This window comes from Harpia harpyja, chromosome 21, assembly GCF_026419915.1.
Source record: "Harpia harpyja isolate bHarHar1 chromosome 21, bHarHar1 primary haplotype, whole genome shotgun sequence".
NCBI lineage: Eukaryota > Metazoa > Chordata > Aves > Accipitriformes > Accipitridae > Harpia > Harpia harpyja.
This window is the reverse complement of record NC_068960.1, coordinates 4,738,634-4,766,377: the sequence shown is the minus strand read 5'-3', so window position 1 is coordinate 4,766,377 and position 27,744 is coordinate 4,738,634. Positions and strand designations below refer to the sequence as shown.

The window sequence follows — 27,744 nt, the reverse complement described above, 5'->3', positions numbered from 1 at the left end:
CTTAGAGAGATTTATTGATCCAGTTTATTGTTGACACCAAGAGCATTTCTTAATATACATCAGCCCCGTGTCAAACAGGCGCCATGCTGTGTTCTGTATGAGAAGTTTATACACATTCGAGCTGTACAGTATTAACAAATGGGGGAAGTAAATAAGTTCCACTGCTCCACCCAGGAGAAGCAAGCCCTCATGCACACTAGTAAATAGGGTTTATTTACGGTCTGTTTCAATACCTGACTGCGCTGTGAGCAACATACAGCTCTGGGGCTGTTTCCCATCTCCAGGGGTGCCTGGAGGGTCAGGCTCAGTGGGGAGCAGAGGGTTGCATTGGTACTGCTGGAACTCACCAGGGTGCAGCCCCAGTACTGTCTAGTGCAAACCAAGCTTCCCCCAAGCCCTGGCTCCTGGGCAGGGAGGAGTAAGGAGTACATGCGGTTTGCCCAGGGGCTCTAGGCAGCCCTTTTCCTGCCCTACAAACCTGCTGAGCTCCATGGAGGATGACAGGCCAAGATACCTACTTGATTTAAAGTCGAGTGAATCACCAGGAGCCCGGTGGGGCTCTGAGCCTTTGCTCGCCTGCCTGGTACAGCTGAGTCAGTGGCAGGAGGGATGCATTGTTCCCAGTGCCTGCTGGGGCAGCACCCCAGGCCAGTTGGCACGAGCATGGCCTAGCAGAGAAGCAAGGCACTAGTGTCTCGGTGAAGGTGCTTTGTCCATCTTGCCCTAGAAACGGCAGCTGCATTGAAGTCCAGTAGTGGAGTGTTTCCCCTGCGTGGATTATTTTGACATCTGTCTCCTTTTGCAAAGTGCAAGAAGCACAGAAACCAAAACTACAGCAGTGAGGTTTAATTAAGGCCAACCCTGTTAAGCATCCCCTTTTTAGCATCACAATCCTCAGAGCACTGTTGCGAGATGCCGTGTGAATATCTGATTTGCCAGAGCCTAGACCATGCTGGTTTAAGCGCAGGGTGTGATGTAGGGCTTTGCGGCAGGCTGTTTTAATAGGGTTCAGCTAAACTAGGTCTTGGTATCTGTCTATATGTGGAAATCAGGTCGGGTTTATCCCGTTAATGTTGCTAAAAGCACAGGGAGGACTTGGCAGGCAGGAGGCCGGGTGTGCAGGGGACTGGCCAGCCGCACGGTGGAGCTGCCACTTCAGCTTTGCTGACACCGTTGCTGTTGTCAGCAGATAGCAGAGCTGTTTCTGGGACATTCAAGACTGACCTTCCAAAGGGAGCCTTTCCTGCCCATCATCACCCGGCGGCATGCCAGCAGCACACACTTCTGAGGTGCTCTGAGCTGGGCAGGGAACAGGGCGGCCTTACAATGGGCTGGCAAAGCCGGAGGGAGAGGGCCAGGACACGGTGCCAAGATGTCGTTTGTCTGCCTGGGCCAGCGTCAGCCACAGCTGGGGTCTGGCACGGCACGCTGCTGGGCTCGCTCGGGTTCCTGGTGGCACAAACCCACCGTTCCTGGCTCTCGGGGACCAGGGGCAGGCACAGAAGCACTAACCTGGCCGTAGCCCCTCGGAGAGGGCAACAGCTCCCGCGTGGGGAAGTTTTCTGCTGTGAATGCCCCACGCTGCTGGGTCAGTCCTGCGGGCCTTCTGCCAGGATTGTGGTGCCAGAGCTGGGCAATAAAGCTGCATGAGCAAGGGCGAGAGAGTCCTTTTCTTCAAGGGGCTCTCCCCAGGACTCACGGGGAACTGCTGGTGGTGTCAGCCCTTTGCTGTAGCTGCTTCCCACCCCGAAGCAGGGCTGGGGACAGCGTGATTGTAGCCCAGCAGCACAAAGGCACCTGACTTAGGGTATGGCACCAGGGAACTTAACTCCTAGCAATGCATCCTGCTTGGAATCCTGCTCCTGGGTGCTTGTGCTGCCTTTACCACCCCCAGAGCTGGGCACCGTTTTCCAGCCTGACGCGCCAGCACCTCAGGCGGCCACTGCCACAGCGAAGCCGAGGCCTGCCCCACATGCTAATCTTTAAATCCCAAAGGTGTTTCAAGCCTTCTGCCTACCAGCATGAAAGATCACGCAGGGCTGCCAGCCTAGAGGACCAGAAGAGCCTGCCTACAGCCCCCGTGGGGGGAGCACCCCCTTCCTGCCCCCTGCCAGAGGGGACAAAGGACCAGGAAGGCTCCCGAGAAGGATGACACAGGGTATAAGGTGAGGACAGGCAATGGATCAGGAATGATGCTCCCAGTGGGAGAAGCGTGCACCACCCTTGCATATCCTTGCATCTGCTGCGGCGCAGGGGCAAGGTGTCGAAAAGCAAATCGAGGGCAGTTGTGGAGTCTTGGTCCTCCCTCTCGCATTCCAGGCTCCCCGAGGTCAGCCTTAACCAGAGCTCCACCCGCAAGCTGCTGCAGAAGAACCCTTGTACCACAAGGACTAGGAGGAAGAGGAGCTGGAACTGATTTTTTTGGCTATTTCCGTGTCCGACTTGGCAACTAGAAACCGCAGCTTTTTCCCTCCGGAGCGAATGAGGTCCACCGCACTGCAGAGAGCAGCAACAGGGAAGGAGGTGAATTCTGGCTCCCTGCAGGCTGGCAGCCCCCCCAGGAGCCTGCCAGGTCACGGACATTTGCAAAACACCCAGCATCTGCAAAACACCTGCACCCTCTGCTCTGTGCCTGCTCGGTGCTACAAGCAGAGTCTGTTTCTCTGCTGCCTGTAGCTTTACAGAGAGCCTGGCCTCCACACAAGTGCTGCCAGGACAAGGGGGAATGAGCCCTGAGCTGCTCTGCCCCGTGGGCACCTTGGGCTCTGCCTCAGGCAGGCAGGCAGGGTGCGAGCTGCCCCATCCCGCTGCCTTCGAGGCGGGGGGAGCAACTCCGCATTGCTGAGATCCACCTCTGGAGCTCGCATTTGTTTCCCAAATAGGCTCCTGATCCCTCTTCCAAACCCCTGTCACCCAGATGCCTTGCCCCCTTTCCAGTGTCCTGGGCAGTTCGCTCCTCTCGCTGCAGCTCGCCCATACCGCAGCATCCTCTGCGTTGTTGGCCAGGACCGTAGCACCAGGCACTCAGAGACCCCGTTCGGTTCTTTGCAGCAAAACAGCTGAAAACCTGGATTTAAGCAGTAACTCCCACGGTGCCGATACCGGACCGGGCCCTCCGGCGGGATGCAACTCACCTTTGGTAGTCTGCCCCGATGAGACTGGTGCCGTTGACAGCCAGGATGCGGTCCCCGATGGAGAGCCTGCCGTCGGCGGCCGCGGGGCTGTCCTCGATGAGGGTACGGATGTAGATCCCCGGGGAGCAGAGAGGGGTGTGCTGTTGGCAGGGAAAGGCGGTGAGCGTCCAGCCAGGGCAGAGGGGACACAAAAGATTTGTGGTCCCAAAGGGCTGAGCTCCCCAAACAGGGTGACTCTCCCCCGTGGCTCACAGCCAAGCGGGTGCCTGATGCCAGGTGGGACCCTGAAGGCTCTGGGGAACTTGATGGATGGGTGCTGGGGACGGTGTCACTAACAGTAACAGGAAGGAAATGCGAGCCTTCAGTTTTATATCAATTTATACACAGAAAGGAGAGGTGGGGGCAATATTTTCTTGTTCAATTTAATTAAGAGCAAAGCATCGTTAACCTGCAGCTGTCTTGGGATTGGAGCTCTTTGCTCACGGCTGTCCCAGGGGCTCGGTGATGCCCTGTTTCCTACTGACTAATGCACTGCCGTGAAAGGCCACTTAGTAAGATGATCCACTGCCCTAAGCCAGACTGCAACGCCACCTTATGCAATGAGTTCTGTTCTGGCACCCCACGAGCCTCCCTGCTCCCCTCCGCTTGCCTTGCCACCCGCTGAAGGGTGGAGGAAAGACCTCGGCTGAGTCATTTTCCTTCTACAAGAGCGCTGAGCCCGTTTGCTCTCTCCAGCTGCAGGACAGCTGTGATGGACTTTGCATGCACGGCACAGCAACCCAGGACCAGAGATCTGCTCTTCCTGATAAATCACTCTGTGTCTCATTTTCCCCAGGAGAAGCAGACTAGCTCCCGTGGGAAGCCATTAGCTTCTTTGCTGGTTTTTCTTGGGGTATAAAACATGTCCCACATGTCCCACTCCAGCTATTTGGAGGAGCATCAGCCCTGTCCCGCGATCGGTGAGAACTCACCAAGCCGTCAATCAGCCCCATCCCCAGCCCAATGGGTCCTCTCTCCAGCTCCACCACGAAGACGTAGCAGAAATCATCGGTGGCAGAGCTGCGGCTGGAAGACTCTGGCGTGGGGTAGTCATAGGGGGTCGGTGAGCATCCTGGCAGTGGAGAGGCCAGCTTACCCCTCTAGCATCACCCAAACCCAGCCTCACAATCATCTCCCGCAGAAAGCTGCCCCCCAAAACCCCATCAAAGCCGACCTCACGTAGCCCCAGGGCTGGTTTTCTGCCAAGGCAGGAGCTGGATGAGATGCTTCATTTGCTCTCACCTGCCTTGTCCAAGCACTGACAAGTCCCCGCAGGAACCGCGTGTGCGGGGAGGGGCTGCGCAGCGGAATGGCAGCAAACACCCTCGTGCCCCAATCCTGCACCCCCAAAGCAGGGCAACGCCAGCTTTCGGTACCTTCGGGGGTGCTGCCTTTGGTGCCATTCATCCCGTTCCTCCGGGGGTCCTGCAGCCCCTTGCCGGTGCCCTGCGGGGACTCCGGGCTCCCGGAGTCGAAGTTCAGGGGGGTGGTGGGTGGCGTCAGCAGGCAGGAGGGGTCCGTGGGTGCCCCGCCAGCCTTGGGGGCCGGACCCCTGCCCAGCTGCAGCTGCTTGAGCTTCTCCTGGAGCTGGGGCTCACCGGCGGGGTGCTCGCAGGGGCAGCCGTTGGTGGCCAGGCTGAGCAGGGGGTTCCCCTCCGGCTCGGCGCAGCCCCCCAGGGAGCAGTAGTCCTCCTGGGTGATGGTGTTCCCCAGGGCAGCAGCAGCCGGGCTTTCGCTCACCTCCAGGACATCTGGCGTCGTGCATGCCTCTTTCTTAAGAAGGAGAAAAATGCTCTGTGGGATCCCTTGCATGTGCTTTTCACACCTTACCTGCACCCCACTACCCTGTCTGCTTTGCAGGCAGGACGGCTGCCGGCTCCAGCCAAAGCCTTGGCAATTCGGACACGGCCAGGGCTTGTCCGGGCTTCCCAGCAGAGCTCCCACACCCCAGTTTTGTGGCCAGGGCCATGCTGGGGATGTTCACAGCCAGCCAGGAGGGGACTCTGGTCATGTCCCTGCTGGGGGATCTCACCGGAGGGGGACACACCAGTGGAGCATGGCTCCTCCTGTGGCCCCAGAACTGGGTGATGTGGCCCCAGGGTGATGGGAGGAGGTAGCGGTGCCTGTGGGTCCTGCAGTCGATGGGGACAGGGTGGGAGAGCAGAAGGGGACCTGCTGGACGGACATCATCATCCCCGGGGAGCTGGAGATGAATGGCAGCTGAGCTTAGCACCCGCAGCACGTCTCACCCCCCCGTGCTTTATAGGCATTAGCTAATTAGCGCTTTTGTGCAAGTCCGCCTGGCTACCTGGGGACAGGCAGGGTGCAGGGCAGGGAGGACAGGGGAACACGCCGGGAGAAGGGGAGCGCTGCCTGCAGACATCCCCCTTCCTCCCTCCTCCCCACTAACAAGATTGCTGGGACGAGCCTGTCCTTCCAGCTCACCTTCCCACAGCCCCCATGCTGGGGGATTAGCAGCACTAATCCTTCCAGCAGCTCTACGTGAGGGCATTGCCGCAGCTCCGGGCTGCAGGTGAGGGCAGCAAGCCCTTGGCGCTGGGCTCGGAGGGATCTCCAGAGGGACCCAAGACTCTCCTGCCCACCCTGGAGAGAAAGAGCCCCTCCGTGGGGTACAGGCTACCTTTGGGGGTGCTGAGCCTGGCCCCTCACTGGCGTGGGGGCTTTTGCTCCGCAGGCTCCAGAGGAAGTGGCGGATGTAAAGGAGGTGCCGGTAGATGTTGTCGTCCAACGTCTCCACCTCCAGGTCCACTTTGAAGCCCCCGCTGGGCAGGACGATGGGCGGGTGGTTGTCGAAGGACTCCAGCATGTCATCTGAAAGGTGGAAGGAGGGAGGCTAGCACTGGCCCGGGCTGAACCCCAACTCCCGGCTCTCGGCCATCCCAGCTGGGATCGGGGACACAGCGAGCTGCGAGGCAGCAGCATCCCTCGCTTGGGAGCACAGAAAGAGCCCCAAGGCCTTCTGAGTGAGCTTGGCATCCTTTGCAATATCTGAATTGCAGGGCCGTGGTTGTTCCTGAACGCTGCAGTTACTACAGGAGCCCCAGGGAGGGGAAGGGAATTGCCTGTTCGGTTTGTCCATAAAAACCTTGGAGGGAGCCTGTGGGTGACCAGAGCATGGTGACCGGAGCAGCGCTGAGCACGAAGCCAGGGGCTCACCGGGCTGGAAGGTGGCCGGGTTCTCCTCCTCGCCGGGCTGCCATGCTGCGATGCAGCCCACATCCATCACCGCCTGGCACTGGCTCAGCACCCGGTGGAGCTGCGCGGGGCTCAGCGCCGGGAACTCGGCTCGCAGGGACGGCCAGGTCATCTGAGCGAGGAGACAGAGCGCGGGGCGAACGGCAGAGGTGAGGAGCCGCTTTCTCCGAGGAGCAGGGGCTCACGAGGGGGGTGGGAGGGAGAGGCTGGGCAAGACGAAGTGAACCTGAGCATCCCCTCCTCGGTACTGCCTACCCACAGACCCACCACCCCAGGAAGGGGCAGCTGGTGACAGGTTGCAGAAGGGACGTATCACTGCAAGGACCCCCAAATGCCGAGCGGGGTCTCTCCTGCCCGTGCCCATCCCGATGCCGCGAGCCCCCGGCCGGGCATCCCTCACCTGGACCAGCTGGGAGCCAGGCATGGCCAGCAGGTTGGCCACGCTGGCGAGTTTGGCGAAGAACTGCTGGGCGAGCTGCTCGAAGCCGGCACCGCGCAGCCACTCCAGGAGCAGCCGCACGCTGGCCCGCAGCTTCACCCCCTGCGACCAGTGGAAGCAGCCGAGAGAGGAGCCTGCGGAGGCAGAGCATCCGTCAGCACGTGTCGGGGACACGGCCCCCCCCCCGGTCCCCCAGCCTTTGGCCGGAGCCCAGCCTCTGCCCCAGGGGTAGAGCTGCCCCCGGTCAGCAAAATAAATCCAGGTTGATGTCCCCAGCATCCCAGAGCTGTAACGCCGGGTGGTGGCTGGACCTCGCCTGGCACTAACAGCAGGCAACGAGGCTGCTGTGTTAATGAGGGCTAACGAGCACCTCAGTTACAAAGCAGACTGCAGTAGTTTATTAATGAGCTGCCCCTCTGAACTGCTGTCAGCCTCCTCTGCTCAGGCTAAAAGGGCAGCGCTCTTGCAGGGGTGAGGATGGGGCACTCGTGGGATTAAACCCCTCCTGGGAATGGGGACCCTGGAGATAGCAGCTGGGTCCGTGCTTGGCCTCCCATAACAGTGCTGAGACCTGCCCGTCTCCAGCCCCCTCAAGCTGCTTGAAGCCCCCTGCCTCCTGTACCCCCCGAGGTGGCACTGGGATGGACTGGAGAGTCTCCCAAAGGGCTGGTCCCCTACGGATTACCCAGTTCAGGCTGGGTGTTCAAGGAGGACTGACCCTTATCCAGGAGCTGGTTGAAGAGCAGGGTGTTGGAGAAGAAGAAGAGGTAGGCGAACATCTGGGAGGTGATCTCCGGGTGCACTTCGTACTGGCGGAGCAGGTCCAGTGCCGCCTGGTAGATGAGCACGACCCTGCGGAGCTCCTCGGGCAGCGGCGGGGATGTCCGCCAGCTCTCCCGGCACTCGTTCTGGAAGGGGTTGCACTCCAGCAGGGCAGGGAGCGACACGTACAGACACTGCAGAGAGAGCAGCAAGTTCACAGCAGACTGATTTTGTTTCTTTTTTTTTTTTTCTCCCAATGAGCCAAACCCTTCCGACCCCCTCACCTCCACAAGCTGAGCAAACCCCACTGGCACTGCTCCGGCAAGGGGCTGATCCTGCTTACCCCCTGCTTCGACGTGCTCCGGTGTTGTGCAAGTGTTTAAAAAAAAATTAAAATGAACGTGTCTGTTGCTTTTAGCAGTTGGAGGTGACAGCGTGGGACGGCTGAGCTAAAAGGATCTGAAAACCGATCTGAACCAGGGCAGCAGCCGATCAGCTGGGCACGAGGGTGAAAGAAAAACGGTGACTGATGAGGATGACCTTTCCCTATTGCTTAAACGGGAGAGCAGCACCTAGCACCCACCTCTGCCGAGACTAAGGGGGAGGCGAGGGTCCTGGGGAGGAGGGTGCCGCTCCGGCAGAGCGGAGCAGGAGCAACCCCTGCATCCCCGTGTGCCGATGCCAGCGGACAGGCAGGGCCGTCCCGCACACAGCAGCCTTTCTCCTGCCTCACACTGCCCGCTCTGTTCCCCGCTCCGATGCTGCCCGGCTCTCGCGGTCCAACGGCGACGGTCCAGGGGCCCCTTTCCATCACGCCCTGAATCGCACCATTATGCCGCGCTGGCCGGAGCCAAGCAGCTCTCCCCAAATGCCTCCCCCGAGCCGCTGCACTGCAGGCAGGGAAACACACCGCAGTAATTCAATACTTCTCCTGGGCCGCGACCAAAAAATCAGGGCATTTCAGCCCAAAGGAAAACACCTCGGCATGATGCAACTGCCAAAGAGTGAAAGCTTAAAAAACCCTCCTGTGCAGCCCGAGAGCTGCTGGGGATGCTCGTGCGGGCCCCATGGGACACTGCTGCCCTCCCCGGGGAGCACGTACCTTGGAGATGTAGTAGACGCACTGCTGGAAGGTGTACATGATCACCTCCTCCAGCACCGTCATCGCCTCCTCGCTGGCTGTGATGGTCGAGGAGAACAGAGACTCCTTGGAGCCTACGGGATGGAGAGGAGGATGGGGGAGCAAACCTGCAGCAGCAAGGCAGGCTGAATTCATTGCTCCCCGAATCCCCGGGGTGGGCGTTATTAGTGCTCCCGGGCTGGCATCACCACCCTGGCATCCTCCCAAGGGGCAAAGAGGCTCCTCTCATCCCGGAGCGCCCACTTGCCGTCTCCCACGGCTCACAACGCCGCTGGCAGCACAGCCCGGTGCTGCAGCACGGTGGCCTCTGCCCTGTCCCTCCAAGACCCTGCCTGGCCTACGGATATTTTAACTTGCTGCATAGAGCAGAAGGTTTCTGAGGCTGATTGATTTAATCCCTTTTTCCTTTTTTTCTTTCTTTTTTTTTTTGTTGGTATTAACACAGGCTCACCAGTGAGCAATTCTGCAGGGCTGCCTGCAAATCCAGGTGCCCCCACAGCAGCGGGGGGGGGGGGGCAGAAAGCCACCCCCGAGGCATTAACCACAAGCCGCTGTGGTGGAAAGGGGAGGCTCAGCTGCAAATGCAACACACCCTGGTCCTGAAACCGAGCAGCACCACGGCACGATGCAAGGCTGCTCCTCCCGCACAGATTACCCCAGCCTGCACCGCGGAGACATCCCTGCCGATGAGGATTACGGGGGGGTTAAAGCAGCATCTCAGGGGCACTGACCATCGCTTGCGACCGGGGATTAGCAAAGCAAAGTCGCTCCGGCCGGAGAAGCAAGCAGGATGCTGCGTCCAGCCTTACCTCTGACGTCCAGCTCCTCCTCCATGCTCTGGATGTAGGTGGGCGATTTCTGCTGGATGAAGTAGAGGACCTCGATGGCGTTGGCCATCCAGAAGAGGATGTGTTGCAGGTCTGGGAGAAGGTCCGTGATGGTGAAGCGGGACAGGGCAGCAGGGTCCTGGCTGGGGAGACACAGCAAGCGTTACGGCTGCCACTCCTCGACATCCCCACTCAAGTTTTTGGGGAGAAAACAGCCAGCCTGGGGCAATGCCGGACAGCTGAAGAGCTTTTTCCATCCCTCACCCCCAAGCCCAGCACCTCCCTTAGGAAGACCCTTTACAACCAAAATCTGGTGGTTCCTGCTCTGCGGAATGGCAAAGGGGACCCTGCAGGGACTGGGCTGGCCGAGAGCCACCTGGTCTTTGTGGGGTGCCACTTTTGGGGGAGACTCCCCCTAATACAGCTGAATTGCAGTAAATACTCATGGCTGAAAAACAGCTCTCCCCAAGAAGTATGTGCTGTTCCTGCCAGCTCTGGACGGTTAAACCCAGCCCGCCTGCACTGGGCTGTTCAAAAATAAAACAAAATAAATAAAAAGCATCTGGCAAGTTTCTCAACTGCTGAACTGCTTTTTCCTGCTATAGAAAAGGCCTGGGAAGCATCCTCGGAGCTTGTCCTAAAGGAGAGCTCACAGCAAGCACCAACAGTTTCTCCAGATGCTGCTTTGGAGCCTGGATTTTGGAAATGGCTGGGAAGCCAGCCCCCCGCACCGCTGTGATAGCCCCAAAGTGGTGCTCCCCACCCTGGGACACCATCCCTGGATGTACACACGCAATGCCAGCCCCTTCCCTGCACCACAGAGGGGTCTCCAGTGTGAACGGGGTGAGACCCCGGGCCGGGGCCATCCCCACCACATCCCTCAGGGATGCTGAAGCCACGTGCAAAGCCTTGGCCAGGTCTTGGATTGGAGAAGACCCCAGAGCTGCTGCAGGTCCTATTCTCCCCCGAGTTCACCTGCTTTTCCAGCCCCACACATTCCCAAGCCAGGGGCCTTGCAAGCACTGTGGTGAAAGGACCAGAGCACCAAATGAGTGGGATTGAGCAGGAAAACTCAGCGTGCACCGGTGCTGCCAGGCTGGGAGGGTGGTTTTAGCCAGACACGGACTCCTTGTGCTCAGGGAGGAAGAACCGAGTTGAATTCTCCCCCTTTCAGGGCAAAACAAGGAGGGGCAGGGGGCTGCACTTACTGCTGGGACTGCTTCTCAGCCAGCTCCCGTGTCCGCTCCTGGGCAGGGAGAGAAGGGGAAAGCAAAATGAAAACCAGCGGGACGGGGCGGCACGAGCATCACCCCGATCAGCACTCGCTGCTGCTGGGGGCCGGGCCGGGGGAAGCCCCTGGGGGGGGTCCAGCAACACCCCCACCCCACCAACACCCCTGTCCCACCGCCGACTGACCCACACCGTCCTCTGGATCATTTTGGCCGCTTTGAGCAGCAGCTGCCCGAAGTCACCCGGCTCGAAGCTGGTGGCTGAGTGCTGGATGCAGAGGCAGAGCAGGAAGGCGGGTGTCAGCTTGTGGTCGTCCCCCCCCGGCTCAATCAGGGTCATGATGCGCCGAAGGAGCACGTCCTCGGCCGCCGGCTCGAACTCCAGCAGCAGCTTTCTGCGGGGCACCCTGGGGCCGCCGGCAGGCGAGGGACCCCGCTTTTTGGTGACAGGGTCCCTCTCCTTCAGCAGGCTGCCGCACGCCCCGCAGACGGGGGGACCCTCAGGGACGGTGGGGTGCAGGGCTCGCAGCCTCAGCAGGGTCTGCGCCGGCAGCGGCTGTGCTTTCATGGGGTCCTTGTAGAGGAGCAGGTAGTAGAGACCGAGGGAGAGGAGGTCCCCGTGCCGCAGCACGACCGTCCGGGCCACCTTGGCGAAGTTGACGGAGATGCCGGCACCTGCGATGGGCTCCAGCACCAGCTTCTCCTCTGAGCGATGCCGGGAAGGTCGGAGCTTCCTGATGGTGCAGTGCAGGGGCAAGATGTCGGGGGCTGACAGGCTGATGCTGGGCTTGCTCGCCTGCGTCCTCTGGCCCACCGTGTGCTGCTCGCGGTTCAGCAGGTAAACCAAGCTGTCCTGCCAAACGGGGAGACGCGGCATGAACCGGAGGGTGGGGAGAAGGGACCCTCCTCCCTGCAGTGCGGTGGGTGCTGCAGCCTCCCACTGTCCCCGGCCATCCCCCCGCCTGCTGCACCTTTGCATGGCAGAAACATGTTTCTCTCTTTATTTTCCTCGCTGTCGAGCAGGACAGCAGTGATCCCTGCTTTGGGTACGCTAATAAATGGGCACGATAACTTTGGGCACGCAGTAAATGGAGCTGCTTTGGGCAGAGGGAGCCCTCCCTCCACCTCTCACCCCCACAGCTGCTTTTCCTTCCCACCTTCTCCCCCCAGACTGCAGGGATGCCTGCATCCCTCTGCCCGGGGGAGGACAGCGAGACCCCGGTCAGAGCAGCCGCTCCCTGCCCCGGCTTCTCCCCCAGCCTGCCCGCACACCCCGAGGCAGCTCGCATAACCACCCCGTGCCTCAGTTTCCCCAGCTGTACTAACGGGATGGGTGCAGACGGGTGAGGGCTGCAGTGCCAGTGTCACCCTGCCAGAAAGATTGGACCAGCCAGATAGTCAACGGGGACGAAGTAGCCATTAACTACAAGAGCCGTCCCAGTCCTTTCCAGTTCTCCAAGTGCCTCCAGCGCTGGGGAGCAGAGGCTCCCAGACGGGCTGTCTCCTTGCTGCCTCTCATTACGTTTGCCACTAATGAAGCAGCCAGACAGGGGACGGGGCAGCTCAGCCATCACCCGCAACACCGGGCCTCCCTTGTGCCGGGGCAAGGGGGATGCTGCTCCGGGGCTTTCCCTGCCTCCCTCTGCGGCTTTAACCGGGGGTGGGGGGGGGGGTCGCGGGTCCTGGCTCCGCGCTCGGGGACAAAGCTTGGGGACAAGACTGCAAAGTCCCAAGCCGGCCCGGCTCGTTTTCTGAAGGATGCTCTTCCTCGCCACCACCCCCCCCTCCTTACCCCAGCAGCTCCGGCCATGCAAGCAGCCCCCCCCCCCCCCCGCCCCTCTTCCCCGGGATTTGGGTGGGTTGGGGGAGGAAAGCAGAGGATGGGGGGGTGCGGGGGGGTGCGGGGAGAGCCTGTGCGGTGCTTACATGCTGCTGGCTGTAGCCCTGCAGGAGCAGGAGGTGCGGGGACTGGTAGAGGGAGTACCGCATGCTGCCGCCGCTCCGCGCCGCCGCCGGGCTCCCGGGCAGGGTGGAACAGTGCCGCTGGAGCCTCTCCCCGATCCCGGGCCCGATCCCGATCCCGGTCCCCGTCCCGGTCCTTCGAACCGGGTTGCCCAGGCTGGTTTCGCTGAGGCTGCGCCGCAGGGCCGGGGGGGGACCGCACCGCTCAGCCCCCGCCGGCGGCCGCCGGGCCCCCCGCGCCCGGTGCCGCTGCAGTTTCCGCGCTTGGGCGTTGATGCCTGCGGGGAATTGGGAGGGTGGGAGGGGGGGTGAGGGGGAGAAAAGCGGCGTTCAGTCCTCGCCACCTCGCCGGGACCCCCCGCAGGCGCAGTACCCCACGGCTGGAGGGATGCTGCAGCGTGGGAGAGGGGATGGAGAGGCTGAAAGCCCCCCCCGCCGCCTCCAGGACCGCGCACCCTCCCTGGGCTGATGTCCCTTGGTTCTTCACCCTCCCCGAAGGGTGACGCCGGGACATCCAAGGTGGAGAGTTTCGTGCCCCAATGCCATCACCGAAAAGGGGATGCCCCAGCCCTCCCCGGCCCCCAAAGCCCACACTGACCGGGGGGGGCAGCCGGGCCGGGCTCAGCGTCCGCAGCATCCCCCACCCGCCCCGGCCACGCTGCCAGGGCTCAGGGAGGAGAAAAAAATCTGTGCTAAAAAGAAATTGAGCTCAATCTTTGCAGAAAAAAGAGCCTGGATGCTGCCTTCAGACCTTCAGCAGTCGGGGGCCAGCAGCAAGCAGGAGCTGTGGGGAGCCCCAGGGTCCCCCCCCAAGCACCAGCCAGGCATGGGAGCTGTGAGCTGCAGTGGAGCCTGCCCGCCTGCCTGCCGCAGGAGCAAGCTGTAATTAACTTCTCCCAAGCATCAATTCAGACAGAGCTGTCCACAAGACGAATGGGAGCCAGAGCAAATGAATAGGCCTGGCCTAGCCGCAAAAGCAGTCCCTCGCATGGTCCCCAGCCCTGGGGGGGGTCCCCGTGGGCCCCCTCTGTGTTGCAAGCGTGGCTCGAGCTCTGCAGGAGAAATAAGAAGAAGTTGCAGGTCCGATGGGCGATGCTCGTACCTCGGGTGGGCAGCCTCCTGGGAGCAGGTCGCTGGCATTCGGGGAGGACGAAGAGAAGGGAAAAAAAAAAAAAAACCTAAAGGATTTGCTTGTGGGAGCAGCACTGCAGCGGCATCGGTGCAGCACGGAGCCAGAGCCCCACTCACGGCTCGGCTGACCTGCGAGCAGGCTTCGGCCAGCGAGATTTGGGGACAGCCGGCGAGATTTGGGGGTGGCAGAGCGGAGAGCCTAGTGCCCAGCACTGCTTAAAGGGACACTCACAAGCTCAGACCCCAAAAAAATGTCATCTGCCTTATTTGGTGAGGAATGGGCTGCCGGTTCTGAAAGACATTTTTTTGTTTGTTTGTTTTAAATCGAGCGCTCCTTTGCTGGGAAAATGAAAGAGATGGGGATGGGGAGAGGGAGAAAATAGCCCCTGCTGTTTACATGCCTTGGGATTAGGGCAAGGCATGGCCAAGCCACCCCTGGCCGTCCAGTGCCCTGTGTCCTTCTTAAAAAGGCAATCATCAGCCCTGCTCACGTCCCCATCATGGCCAGCGGCACAGCACGGGACGCCTGCGTCCCGCAGATGTGAAATCCGGGGGGGTGCAACAAGCCTGCCTGGGCAGGAGCACAGCCCAAGCTGTGCCGCTGGGGATGCCGAAGGCCACCCCAAACGTGTCCGCAGGAGGCCTTGGCTCCCCCCAGGAGCCCCGTCTCCAACCCGCAGCATGGAAATGGGCCAAAGGGATGAAGCACGACTGGGGCGATGCAGGTCCCAGCCTGGCCCGTGGGAGTGGAGGAGGAGAAGGGCCGGATCCTCGGGAGCAGCTATTGCTGGAGCTCATTGCGCCGGGAGGGAGTGGGGGCTGCTGGGACTGGGGTCCCACTGCCTGGAGAGACACGCCATCACCGGTCCCTTATCTAGGGGAAAGGAAGCTTCTGTATTTATTTTGCGTAGGAAAAAGCTGCTTTTTTACTGCCGATAGAGCCCCCGTTACAGGCTCCCCGCTAACCCCGGAGCTGCGCTGGAAAGATAAACACAGCTCTTTTCCTGAGCATAACAAAGTCCCTCCATAAACCCGGTTAGTTTTTTTCGATCCTCTGGTACCGTTCTCTCCTCCCGAGCGCGTGCAGGTTATCCCGCTCAAAACGCTGCACGAGCATCCCCCACACAGCATGGCCGGGGCAGAGCCGGCAGCTCCTGAAGCCACAGGGTGATGCGGATGGGAACGGGGCAGGATGGCACCCTGTCCCTTAGGGAGAGCTGGGCACCCCAGGCAGGGACACCGCGCACCCCCCGGCCAGCATCCACCAGACCCCGCCAGACTGCTGCCTCTAAACCCGTCCTGCATCCCGAGGGGAAACCTTCCTGGGATCTTAGCTGGGATCTGCCTCTCTTTCAGCCTAGGAAAGAGGTTCCCTTTTCCTGGCTGAGAAATAAATCAGTCAATAAATAACTCCACAGGCCCCAGGAAAGAAGTAATGCTTTGAATTTACCCAGGAGGGGCTAACGCCAGGCTAGTCCTTCCTAATGTAATTGCTACACAGACCCTGCAGGGAATCCTCCCTGGATGCAGTCGTGCTAAAGTATATCAAAGCCAGCTCCTCAGAGGTAGCTGGCAGAGCATCTTTTAATACAACAGGCTTAACTCCTAAGTTTCTTGAGGCGTGCACGCAATTCAGCCTCCAGTCTCCCAGGAAAGCTCCAGCAAGCTCAGGACGTGGTGCAAAATGGGGCGGTTTTGGAAGATGACTGCCGAAAAGATGCCAAGTACTGCACCTCTGTCCCAGTGCCCTCCAGTTTGTGGGTGTTTTCCCCAGATGCTCCCTAACCGCTGCCTCATCACTCCCCAAAAGCAGTGGGGCTGGAGGTAGCAGTGAGAGAGGGCGTCAGCCTCGTTTACTGCAGAGACGCTCTACCTGGGCTGCTAATTAGTGGCGTGAGGAGTGAGCACCTTCCTCTCCAGGGGGAAGCAGCTAATAAACTAATTAGGATAATGGATAACTGAGCAGATAAAACTCTTAAGCTATTTGCTAATAGGTCACAGATGGGTGTGGAGCCTTTCCCCCAGCTACCAGCTCAGCTGCAGGGTGGGTAGTGATGCTCCAGCCTGTGTGACACCAGTGGTCCCAGTCCTGCCGCTCCAGTGATGCCCTGCATGGGGAAGGGCGCTGCAGGTATTTCTCTGGGGAACCTGCTTTGCAGCATCCCAGTTTTGTTTGTTTGTTTGTTTGTTTGTTTGTTTCCCCAGGGAGCTGCAAGCCCAAAGTCCCTTTATTTTTTGCCAGATGCTGCATTTTCCACACCAGTGCCCCATGACCCTGGGCAGGCAGCTAATGCTTGGCAAGGGGACTTCTGCCAGCTTGAGGCTGGTGACAAGGGTGACCCCGGTTGAGGGCACTCGCAGTCAGTCCCCATCACACGAGGAGTTTTGTGTCTTTTTGGAGTGCTGGTTGAGGGGGAAGCAGATGCCTCCCCCAGACATGCTGCATCACTCCCATTCATCCCCGGCAGCTTGCGGATGCGGTGGGAAAGCGTGGTCCCATCCCCGCAGCATCCCTTCGGGCAGTGCCACCAGCATGGGGTGAGACCGGTGACAGATGCCCTGGTGCCACCGAAAGAAAGGGCTGCAGGAGTGAGATTTTTAACAGGTAAGACAAATAAGAGCTGCGTAGTCTGCAGAGCAGACAGCCTAAACAAACGTGGGTGTAGGTTTTCTGTCTCGGAAGAGCTTGGTCAGCTATGGAAAATGCCTGAAGGTTAAAAAATGGAGAATTTCCACCACCCCACCCAGAAGTGCTGAGACAAATGAAGCGATATCTACATTGAAAGTGTAATGGGCTTATTTCCAGATCCAGGGCACGCGATCCAGTCAGGAACTGCTCCTCCATGGGAAACCACCGAAGGGTGCTGAGCCCAGGCCAGCTCCGTGCTGCCCGCTCCCGCACCGGACAGCCCGCTGCCTGCTTCTCCCCTGGGCTGCATGGGAGCCTTACCCTCCCCACAGCTGCCAGCCCACCCAGGATCCAGGTCATGGGTGGGAACGCTGCTTGCTGCAGCCGAGGGGGAGAATTTGAGGCCAAGAGTTGATGTGACCTTGGGCTCAGGCAGGGAGCTGCCACGTGGCCCTCCCTGCCGTGTGCTATAACCATTGCGCTTGGCTCTTGCCCTTTCCTCGCTTCAAAAGAAGCTGTTTTTAGAGTCACTGCTCTCCCAAAGCACATAATATCTCTCTGATCCTGGCTGGAGAAAGAGCCGAAGAGAAGAGCAGAACATCTACCTCTGCAGCCCCCTCCCTGGCCTGGGCACCGGCAGCAGCAGCTTCTTTCTCTCTGTTTGCATCACACGTGCAGCGAGCTGGGACCGATCCTGTAGCATCCCCTCCCTGAGCAGACACAAGGACTGGACACGGCGAGGGATGGAGGGAGCCCTGTCTCACCATCGGGTGCCAGCAGACCACCCTGCATAGCATTAATATGAGGGCTTTGGGTTATTTTCCACTGTTCCTCTGTCCTTCTCGTTTCAAGGCAGGACGTGAGCCCATCCCCGGCTCCTCGTGCTGATGGGCACCTGCCCACAACACAAGCAACCCGCAAAGCTGCAAACCCCACGTTCAGATTTTGGGGCACCCAGGCAAAATCGCAATTGCAAACCGCAGTTGGTGGGACCCCAGCAGCATCTGTACTCCCCCGAAACGCGCACGGCTGGTTTCCTTCGTGCCCTGTGCCTGGGCTCCTTCCAGCCCTCGTTAGAGCAGATGGGGAAAGGAGCCCTGTCCCCGCTGGCGTGGGACAGGTTGGGCCATTTGTTCCACTGCTGGTGGGGGAACCTTGGCTCTCGTTTGCTGAACGCCTGGGGTAATCCTACGCCATTTTTAGGTTATTTCTGACAATCGCAACCCTTTCCTACAGGTGTGAGGAAGCGCTCGGTGCCCATCCCAGCAAAACCCCCTGGCCGACACCTCCAGACCCTGATCCGGACCCCTCCGTCAGCAGGTCAGACCCACCAAGGGCATTGTGCAATTAAAAATCTGATTTTAAGCCTTTCCGCCCTCATCCTCATGGGGTTTTTATCTGAGGGTGGGAGGAGGAAAACTTCATTACTCTGCACTGGGGTCACTTATTAACCTGCTGGTTCCTAATGATGCACTTATCTCCTCCTGCCAGCCCTGGACTTGATCTGGCATCTCCGGGGGGGTTCTCCTGCCCTACATTGCTCTCTCTTCATTAGCTTTTCATTTTGCTTAATTGTTCCTGCAGATTTGCCCAGGGTGTCCAGCCTGGGGGATGCTCACGGGGAGATGGGGGAGCAGGGCAGTGCTCTGCGAGGCACAGAGCTGTGCCAAGGCATGGGACACCATGACGCTGGTTCACAGTGATGGGAAGAGCGGGCAACACCGATGGTCTTGCCTGCTGCTGCCCAGCCGCGATGGGGAATTTGGTATGAACGCCTAGACTGGCTGGGGTAAATATTTGAGGTCACATTTCCCTTTACGCACGGAGTACCAACTCTACCCAGGAGCCTTGCAGCTAAAATGGGGCTATCCTCCCACTTGCACCACCCCCTCCCATGCCCAAAACACGGGTAAAAGCTGCTGGTGTGGGGTGCATCTCCCGCAGGCAGCTCGGGGGGTGGTCACAGCTCCCCAGACCCTCTCCCTGCCCCGCACCCAGCTCTGACCTGCGGTGGTGGTGTCCACATCCCTGGCTGCCAGCTCCTCCACCTCCGCCCTCTTGCGCAGCTCCAGCCGCCGCGAGAAACCCTCCCTGGGCTTCCAGAGGTCCTGGATGAGCAGCGGCTTCTCGTGGTCACCCAGGACCCTCAGCCCCTCCGTCTGCCACTGCTTCTCAGGGCCCTCGAACCTCCCGATGACATCGCACAGGGCGTACTGCCCGGCGCTGAGCTGGCTCAGTCCGTAGCGTTCCAGGGCTTCCTTCACCAGCTCCCGCGCGCCCGAGCTGCCCGTCGCCAGCACGCTCTTGTAGTTGGTGCCCGCGCAGATGTTGCCCCCGAAGATCTTCAGGACGCCGGGGGCTGAGAGCTGGGTGGAGAGTTCGGCCGGGTCATCCTCACCGGCTGCCGGGGAAGCGGAGGCTGAGCCCCGGTCCTTGTAGCTCAGCGTCCGGTATAAGACTTGGGAGAAAATCCGGCTCTGGCGCTTCAGCCGGTTCTTGGATGGTGGAGTCATGGTGGAGGAGGACCCATAAAACATCGCGCGTGAGGTCGTCATGGGCCGCAGCTGGGCAGGGAAGAGGAAAAAGGGGAAAGTCAGAGGTTTGCAGGCCAGATGTGCAGCAGGGAAGAGAGAGCAGGAACGAACTGGTGGCCGTGGAGGAGCCGCTGTCACCTCCAAGGGTGGCAAAGGGACAGCGGCAAGGGAGGGCCATTTCCCTTGTGCAACCCAAAACACCAGCGGCCAAGCTCAGCAGGGCTTCTTGGCATCAGCACCGTTACCCCAGGATGGATTCGTCCCTGAAAACGTAGCCTGGAGCGGCCCCAAATTTCTCCTTCGTGTGTATTAAGAGGTCCCTCTTGCCCAAGCAAAATGCAGTGGGAGGAGAGCCGAGCCCAGTGGAACTTGGCGGGGCCCATCCTGGTCAGGAGCCAAGGCGTCAGGAGTTACTTTCACTAATGAGTTTACGGAGCAATCCCATTTTTTTAGAGGTGAAACAGAAAGCTCAAGTGCAAATTCAGTCACTCTGAGGTCACCACTAAATGCTTTTTGCTCACCGAGAGGCACAAGGGTGAAAACGGGCTTTAATTAGCCTTTCTAAAAATGTCCTGACTCTGACAAATCTCTTGGCTGTTGCTAGTTTGCGGAGGATGTTAAAGCATGCGGTGGCATCACTGACAAGGCTGCCCTTGTCACGTTAGCCGGGGCAGGGCTGCTCGGGGCAGCCCTGGGTGGGCAACGACCGGAGGAGATGCGGCCACAGCCATGCGACAGCTCCCGGTGCGCCTCGGTCCCCAGGAACGCGCTGGAAACCGTGATGCTCTTCTGGCTTTAGGCAGATAGCGGTCCTGCCCGATGTCACTGCCGACATCTGGGGCCGGCTTTGAAATCGCATCCTGGATGCACAAACAGCCGGCCCTTGCACGGCACTGATAACGCCACCGGCTGCACCGCAGACTGCTGGCAGCGAAGGTCCGGAAAGAGAATTTGAGCATTTCTGATTCAGACAGGACAGGGATTTCCCTCACCTCCAGATTCATAACGTGCAGCCCGCGTGCAGGGAACAGGCACGGGCAGGGACTCGGTGCACACACAGAGGACCCCCAAAACATCCCATCTGCAGCTAACGGAGCGCTTTGATGCAGCAGTTGGCGTGATCCAGCTGTGCACGGCCAGGGAGATGCGGGGTACCGGCAGCTTGCTGCATCTGCAGCCCCATCTCGCTCCGGCAGGATCTCGCCGCCAGAGCAAACCCAGCGCTATCAGGCAGAATGATGTCGGCCCTGGAAAGCCTCCAAACCACTATCTAATTCAGGGAGAAAAAGCGTCCCTGCTGCTAATGGAAGAGGTCACCTTCTAACCCAGAAACAACCTCCTTGCTGTGCACGGAGGATTTCTGCAGGGTGTACATCTCCCCATCCCAGGACCAGAGACCCGTTGAACGCTGCAGATGGGGAAACTGAGGCACCAGCAAGCACTAAGGCTGCAGGACGTGGCTGGGAGCTGTGCGATGCTGCTATACCCTGCGTCACCCCTTTTTCCCCCCAACCAGGACCGTGAAAATGCTGGGGTTTGTCTTTCTTCCCAACCCACTGGCTCTGAAAGCGAGGACACAGCGGCCGTCCGGGTGCTGTGGGGCAGGGAGGGAAGGCGGCAGCCGCTCCGGCCCTGGCTCGCCGAAACCAGGCTTAGCAATCAGCCTGGAGAGCAGAGCTTAGCATCTTGTGTTTTGTACCTCACCAACCGAGCATTGGCCCCAACAGCTTCACTGCAACTTGCTGGGTTTGGGGAAGGCTGTTCCTGCTCCCACCTTGCAACTGGGGAAACTGAGGCAGGGATGGGGTCAGAGCTATGGCTCCCCCCATGCCGCTGCTCCTCCTCCAGCCGAGCCCAGAGCTGCTGCTCCTGCTGGGGACATCCCTGGGGACATCCCTTGGCGTCTGCTGTGTGACATCTCCCAGGAGTGCCAGGGCAGACCCGACCTGGGGAGCAGGTCAGGGCACTGGCAGACGGTCGGGTTGAAGAACCGCTGCCCCAGGCTGTTAGCACAGCCCTGCCAGCCCTCATTAACATCGACCAGAAGAAAAAATACCCCTGTGTCCCTACGAGTCCTTGCCATCAAGGATGCAAAAGTCAAAACTTTGTCATCAAACCACTGTTTTCAATTTGTGGATTTAATCTCCTCTACCCTGAACTACCTCCAGCACAAAGGGAAACCTTTTAACATCTGCTGGCGGTACAGTCCTTCCTCCAAGCCCACATCACAGACAGAGGCAGCATCCTCACTTCTCGCAGGTCCCTGCCTGGTTTTGAATATGTTATTTATAGCTCAGCTATTTTCCTCCTCTTTCTATCAAACACAGCTTCTACAGAGTGCAGGGGCAAAGGCATTTCACAGGGGAAAAAATAAGAAGCCTGGATCAGAAGAAGCTTCCAGCCTGGCCACCCTATTTTTCAACAACATCTGGAGCAACACTGGTGTACTTTCACCAGGCACCAGCCCAGGTCACCTGAGAAATCGCAGCCTTCTCCCAAAGACGGCGTAACACATGGTCTTAATCCCCCTGAGGACTCTAACGGACATGATAAGATGATAATGAAATGGGCTCTTCTCGCATCCGTGCGCTCAGGCATGCTGGTCACGGGCATCTCCAAGGAGGCTAAAGAGAAAACTGTGGTACGTGTGATGCTGTTGGGTTCTGCTGTGAGAGCAGGGATGTTCCAGCTGGACCCAGCTACCTGGGGACAAGCCAGCAATGGCGTTAACTGTTTGGGCACATCTTTCCAAAGGTTGGTGGGACTCGTGCTCATGGACCTCCCCAGCCCAGGTGGGCCCCCTCCTCGCTGCAGGCAGCCTGGTTCCCCAGCCGCAGCGTCGCAGCCGTGCGCTGTTGGAGGACACGCGCCTGCAGCTACAGAAGTGTGACCCAGACTTTCCAAAGAGTCCCTTTCTTCAGCATTCAATGACATCTCTGCTAACAACTCTACAGTAATCAGCCAAAAGCCTGTGATTGCCTCCCAGCGGGATCTCTACCAGGTATCCTCCACCTCCTTGCACGCTGTGCCTGGCCACACCAAAACCTGCTATTTTCCCCAGCCAGCACTGTCTGTATTTATTCTGCAGAGCTATGACAAATGCTTTTGGTATTCACATGGCCACCACATGTCCTTCCACCAGCACAACCGACTCTGCAACCACGGGGGACTTTCCTGCAGGCTCTGAGGTTCCTGCTCCCACCACGGGTGAGCAGCTCCTTCCCACTGCCCCCACCCAGCACCCACGCAAAGCCTCCCCTTACCTTGCCATCCTTCTCACATGCCTTTTCTCCTTCCATTCATCATCTTCCTCAAAACGGGCCTTCCCCCCTGTCGTGCATCGTCCCGGGCGAGTGTCCGTCACACCTCTGCAAGAGGAAGAGGAGGAGCGGTCCTGGGCTGCTCACAGTGCGGTGGCTTTGGAGGGCTCGGAGATGCTGCAACTCCGCTCCCGGTGTGCATCGCGTTTGCAATGCAGGCTACTGAGCCACATATATATCCCCTATAGCTCAGCATCTCGCTATGTTCCCCCTGCCTCAAATCAAACAGCCCAAGCGCTTGCTGCACGTAAGAGCAGCTGACACCTGGGATGGAGGGGGCACATCAGCCGTGGGGCACGCGTGGCTGGTGACACGTGTGTTTGCACATGTTCATCCAGCCACAGCCCGCAGATGGGGAAGACCAGCCCAGCCCCAAGCTCAGGCTCCATCGCAGCAGGAACACGGCAGCCTTGGGGGGCAGATGGAGCAAACCCAGCCACGGCGATGCCCACCGACAGCATCTACCCCATCGCAAAGAGGCAGGGAGAGAACAGCCAGAGGAAAAGAAACCCTATCAGAAAGGAAAGGCGAAGGGGAGGAGATGGGACCAGCAACAACCCCGTGACCTTTATCTCCTTCTCCCAAGCACATGTGTCCCCAGGGACACCAGGCTGGGGACCCTCTCGCCCATGGGTGAACGACGAGTTCTGGACCAGCTCCTTCCCCCAGTAGCCACAGCATGCTGGGATGCTCACCGAGATTGTTTTTTCCTGTCTATTTTGCTGGACATTGAGGAGAGCCACCAAACACCATCCCCTCGCCCTCCCACCACAGATCTGTGGAAAAACGACCACTGGTAATTGAAAAAGAAAGAGAAAAGAAGCACCTGCAAAGTGCCTGCAGTGATTTCATGGGTGTTTCTCAGAAAGAGCCAGCAGGGCACAAGAAATACTCTTTTCTGTGGCTCCACCGTGAATAAGACAAATGCACCATCAAATTAAATCACTCCAAGCCTCTATATGGGTTCGATCCAGCCCCTCTTGCTGGTCCACCACTGGGGCTACAGGAGAAACTTTCCACAAGGTGATGGGTCGTGATGTGAAAGGCAAAGAGATGCTGAACCCACCTCTGCTGCTCGCAGTTTCTTCCGATGATTAATCGCTCCCGCTGGTTAAATATTTATGCCTTATTTCCAATGTGTCTGGCTTCAGCTGCCAGACATTGATTCTTGTCATGCTTTTCTCTGCTCAATTAACGAGCTTTTGGCTACCATGTATTTTCTCCTCTGTGAGAGTATTTAGATGCTTTAGTCAAGCCCCCTCCTTCCCTTTGATTTGATTCCCTTTGAATAGACTAACCCAATAGTGGTCTTGTCTCTCACTGCAAGGCATTTTCTGCAGCCCCTCAGTCCCTTCCACTGAGGTGGAGAGACTGGGTTTGGCCGTCATAAGCCCAAATTCGGTTCCGATAGTGCCCTGACCGAAAATGCAAATAACTGCTATTTTTTCCAGAGCAAAATTTCCCATTACCCTGAAAATTTTCAATTCTCCAGCATAGAAATCGGGACAGATGCACAGCCACCCCCCAGGCAGCTCCCGTTGGAGGAAGGAGCCGGTGAGCCCTTGAGCTGCCTCTCTCAGCATCTGCAAGCAGCTCCTGCTGAAAATTTATCATCCAGATTAGGGACAGGAAAACAACTCCGGTTATTATTTTTGGGTGCAAAAAGATTTCCATTTTCCATTCCACTCCAATTAGGATGCCTTTCGCTCGCCCGGTTTACCGTCCGGATTTGTACAAACTATTAACACTGTGCTGCTCTGGGTCAGCCCCAGGTTTTTCCAGAAATCATTTCTGTCTCCTTCCAGAATAAAAGTACTGAAATGCAGAGGGTATGCTACCAGCTAGCAGTGCCCAGCAGTGATAATCTCCTCTGATAACTGCCTTTGAAATGGATCAGGTTTATTTAATACTGGCTTTCTTGACGCTGTGTAATGTCAGCTCTAAATACTGGACTGGACTGACTTTTTTAATACTGGAAAGTGCAGATTTTTACAAGAGTATCACCTCGCATAACTCAAATGCATCGCAAAAGTGTATTACAGCCAGAGAGTCACCTCTTGTGTTGGAGACTGAAATCATTTCTACTTGCCAGGAGTTATTTTCCATACAGCCACGTTGGATGGCAGGAATTTATTCCTAGTGCTGAAGTCTTTAATCAATTAAAGCCTGAGCCAGGTTTCTCCCTCTTCTCCCCGGGGGGATGCTATCAAGCCAATCAACCTGTAGCTACCAGGTCATCTTACTACCTTTTGGGAAGAGCAGCAACACTATTAAAACACTTTTTAATCTCCTGGAATTTCCCCGGGGCTCCTCCCGGCACAGACGCAGCTCTGCACGGATGGGCGGTGAGATTTCAGCTATAACCATCCCAGAACAGCAACCAGAAAAGCTATTTCCTCAGATCTCTATTTGAAAAATTTCCCTTTTTTTTTTTTCTTTCTTTTTTTTTTTTCCCTTTTGGACGGAAACCACTCGAGTCACAGCCTCGGTCTAATGGCAACGACTGCAGCCTGGATGCTGCGAGCGGAGGGAGAGGCCGCCCCGGCACTGCAATGTGGAACAAATTATAACTCAGAGAGCAAAGGAAATGAGAACACCCTGAACGCGGCGGCTTTGACGTGCGCTCCTCGGCTCCAAATCCTGCCCCTCTGCAGATCCCGTCCCTACAGCCGAGGCTGCCAGGGCAGAGCCCAAACCCCTCCGTTCTGAATCAGAGCCCCCGCTCCCTTCCATTCTGGATCAAGTCTCCGCTTCAGAGCCCAACCTTTTCTTGTGTGAGTTTTATCCGTCTAATCTCGGGACAGATAGGAGGCTGATAATGTCGATGCCAGCCTCGGTGCCGTCTTTAGCCGGATCAGAGCGGGTAAACTCCTTACCGTGTTATTATTAGCAGCAGGCACTCTGCGGTAGCACCCTGGACCCCACGGCCCAGGGACTGTTCAAACAGGATATAAAGGCAGTCCTGGTCCTGCAAAAGATGAACTAACAGTTTGTCCTAAAGGCAGCTATAGCTCCACAAATAGATTATAATGATTTGGGACCCGATTCTATAAGGACAACAGGAGGCCTTTTAGCAGGTTTTCTTTTCTTGCCTTTTTTTTTTTTTTTTTTTTTTCATTATTTTGCAGGGTCTTTTGAGCCGCCAACGTGCATCAGCTCTCCGGTAATGCGCAAGTACAAATGCCAGCCCTCTGCCCGGGCAGCTCTATTCACACACACACGCAAGAAACGTTTCACAAAGAGCATTTGCTTTCTGCTGCCTTCCAAGCAGCAGAGTCTCGGTAGGCTGCCTAATTATAAGATCTTAGCAATAATTTTTTTCCAGCAATAATTAACTGATCCTGGAGAGCGCTGAAAATAAGCACTTCCCAAGCAAGTAGCAAATTCCCCTGAGCTTTCTCTGTTAAAGTTACAACTCAGCATGAAACTGCTCCAGCCTCCTGGGGACACAGACCATCCTGGCACCTCCCTGCCAAGGCCTGGGATGCCACAACAGTCCCAAGCAGCTCAATACAGGTGAAACAGCGTGCGTGGAATAGCAGTGGGATCCCAAGGAGTGTGCAAAGGGACAAGGATCCCAAGGGGCATGCAATGGGGAGAAGGATCCCAAGGGCTATGCAATGGGGAGAAGGATCCCAAGGGGTGTGCAGTGGGAAGAAGGATCCCAAGGGGTGTGCAATGGGACAAGGACCCCCAGGGCTGTGCAACGGGTCAAGGATCCCAAGGGATGTGCAATGGGACACGGATCCCAAGGGGTGTGCCATGGGACACGAATCCCAAGGGATGTGCGATGGGGAGAAGGATCCCCAGGTGCCTGGCAATGGGACAAGGATCCCAAGGTGCTGCTTCTCCCCAGCACAGCCCTCCCTGCCTGCCCGCTGCCCGGTGCTCTTGGGCTGGCAGCAGGGCAGGTCGGGTCTCCAACGGCAACCGGACAAGCCTCAACCCTCGCCCGCCGCTTTCCTCCCGCCTCCACTTTCCAAGGGGACAAGAAACAAACATTCCCATCCGAGCAAGCGGGGCGGGGGGGGACCCACCGGCCGGGAAGAGGCTCCCGGGTGCGGTGGGTCAGCGCGGAGGGGGCGTCTCGGGGATGCTACAGGAGAGACCTACCCCCACCACCCCCCCCCAAAAAAAAGGGGGGGTACCTCGGGTAGGGTCTGCCTTCTCCAGCCCACCCCCCCCCACCCCCGATACTCACCGTGCGGGGCTCGGCGGGGCAGCCTCGGCGCGGCCCCCGGCGGCGGCGGCAGCAGCGCCCGGAGCCGCCGGGGCTGAGCGGCGCGTCCCGCCGCCGGGGCGGAGCGCGGCGGAGCGGAGCGGAGCGGCACTGCGGCGCCCCCTTGCGGCCGCTCTGTGCCACCGCCCGCCGCGCAGCGCCGAGCACATCCCGGGACGAGGTGACACGCGTGGAGCGGGCGCGGGTGGAAGGGTTGCAGCTTTTCGGCCGGGTGTTATAAACGGCCAAGGCGCGGCTTGACGGTGGCCGGTTCTGCCCGCCGGTGCCTGGGCACGGCGCCCGATTAAAATGCCGGGGAGCGAGACAGGCAAGGCGGCGTGGGCAGCTGCCGGCTTTGGCTAAACAGGTTTTATCAAACGAGCTCCAAAGTCGCCCTGGAGAGTGCTGTGGCTGAGCACAGGCTGGTGGTTGAAATGGGGAAGGGACGGATGGCGACTGCGCTGAGTTGTTCGAGAGGAGGTGGTCGCCGATGCTCTGCCTCCCTCGGTTAAAAATTCTCTTTTTGGTTAAAGGGGTGTTTCGCTGCTCGGTGGTGCAGGGGTTACGCTTTGGGTGGGAAGGTGGGTCTGCCACCCAGACACCCTCTGGGAATGACAGCATGAAAGCAAAGCAAAGCCAGGAGGCCTCCCAGTCCAGCCCGATCGCCAGCAGCAAAGAAATTATGGGCAAGGTGGAAGTTGTGGGCCAGGTTTTGGGGTGAGTTCAGCTGCCCTTGGAAGCAGGCAACCCTCCCCAGCTCTCTGGGAAAGCTGCTGAGCGTCGCAGCCTCTGGGGGATCCAGCCCCGGCATAATTACGATGGAGAGGTACAAGCGACAGGGCAGGCACTGGATGTGCGGAGCCCGGGGCAGGCAGCACCAGCTGGGAGGCTCCCTGGATGGGGACAAATTCTCCCTCTCCAAGAGGAGCCGGTGCCCATGGGAGAGGCTGGTGGGAGCTGGTGGGTGATGGGGGGGGTGGTCCCCTCTGGGGTCCGCAGCGAGCAGTGCTTACCCTCTGCCTGGTCTGCCACAGATTTTCCTCCTCCCCAGATCTGGCACCCTTCCTCCCCTGCGGTGGCAGCCCCTGGGCTCGACATACGTCAACCGCAGACTCGGCCACCACAGGAGGGGAAATGACAGAGCCAGAGCGGGCGTGCAGAG

General features: G+C 58.7%; 1 protein-coding gene across 1 annotated transcript; it reads right to left on the bottom strand.

The window, feature by feature from the left end:
* Nucleotide 1: 1 nt before the first annotated feature.
* Nucleotides 2–26,672, bottom strand: RADIL (Rap associating with DIL domain). Its single transcript, XM_052772767.1, has 16 exons — nucleotides 26,565–26,672; nucleotides 22,307–22,411; nucleotides 18,515–19,073; nucleotides 12,714–13,027; nucleotides 10,975–11,640; nucleotides 10,767–10,804; nucleotides 9,541–9,701; nucleotides 8,693–8,805; nucleotides 7,547–7,784; nucleotides 6,790–6,962; nucleotides 6,351–6,501; nucleotides 5,815–6,005; nucleotides 4,550–4,946; nucleotides 4,106–4,245; nucleotides 3,135–3,274; nucleotides 2–2,496 (listed from the first exon to the last, which is right to left on the bottom strand). Exons 2-16 carry the CDS (start codon nucleotides 22,340–22,342, stop codon nucleotides 2,391–2,393), a joined length of 3,423 nt encoding a protein of 1,140 aa, XP_052628727.1. The 5' UTR covers nucleotides 22,343–22,411; nucleotides 26,565–26,672; the 3' UTR covers nucleotides 2–2,390.
* Between the last annotated feature and the right edge of the window lie 1,072 nt (nucleotides 26,673–27,744).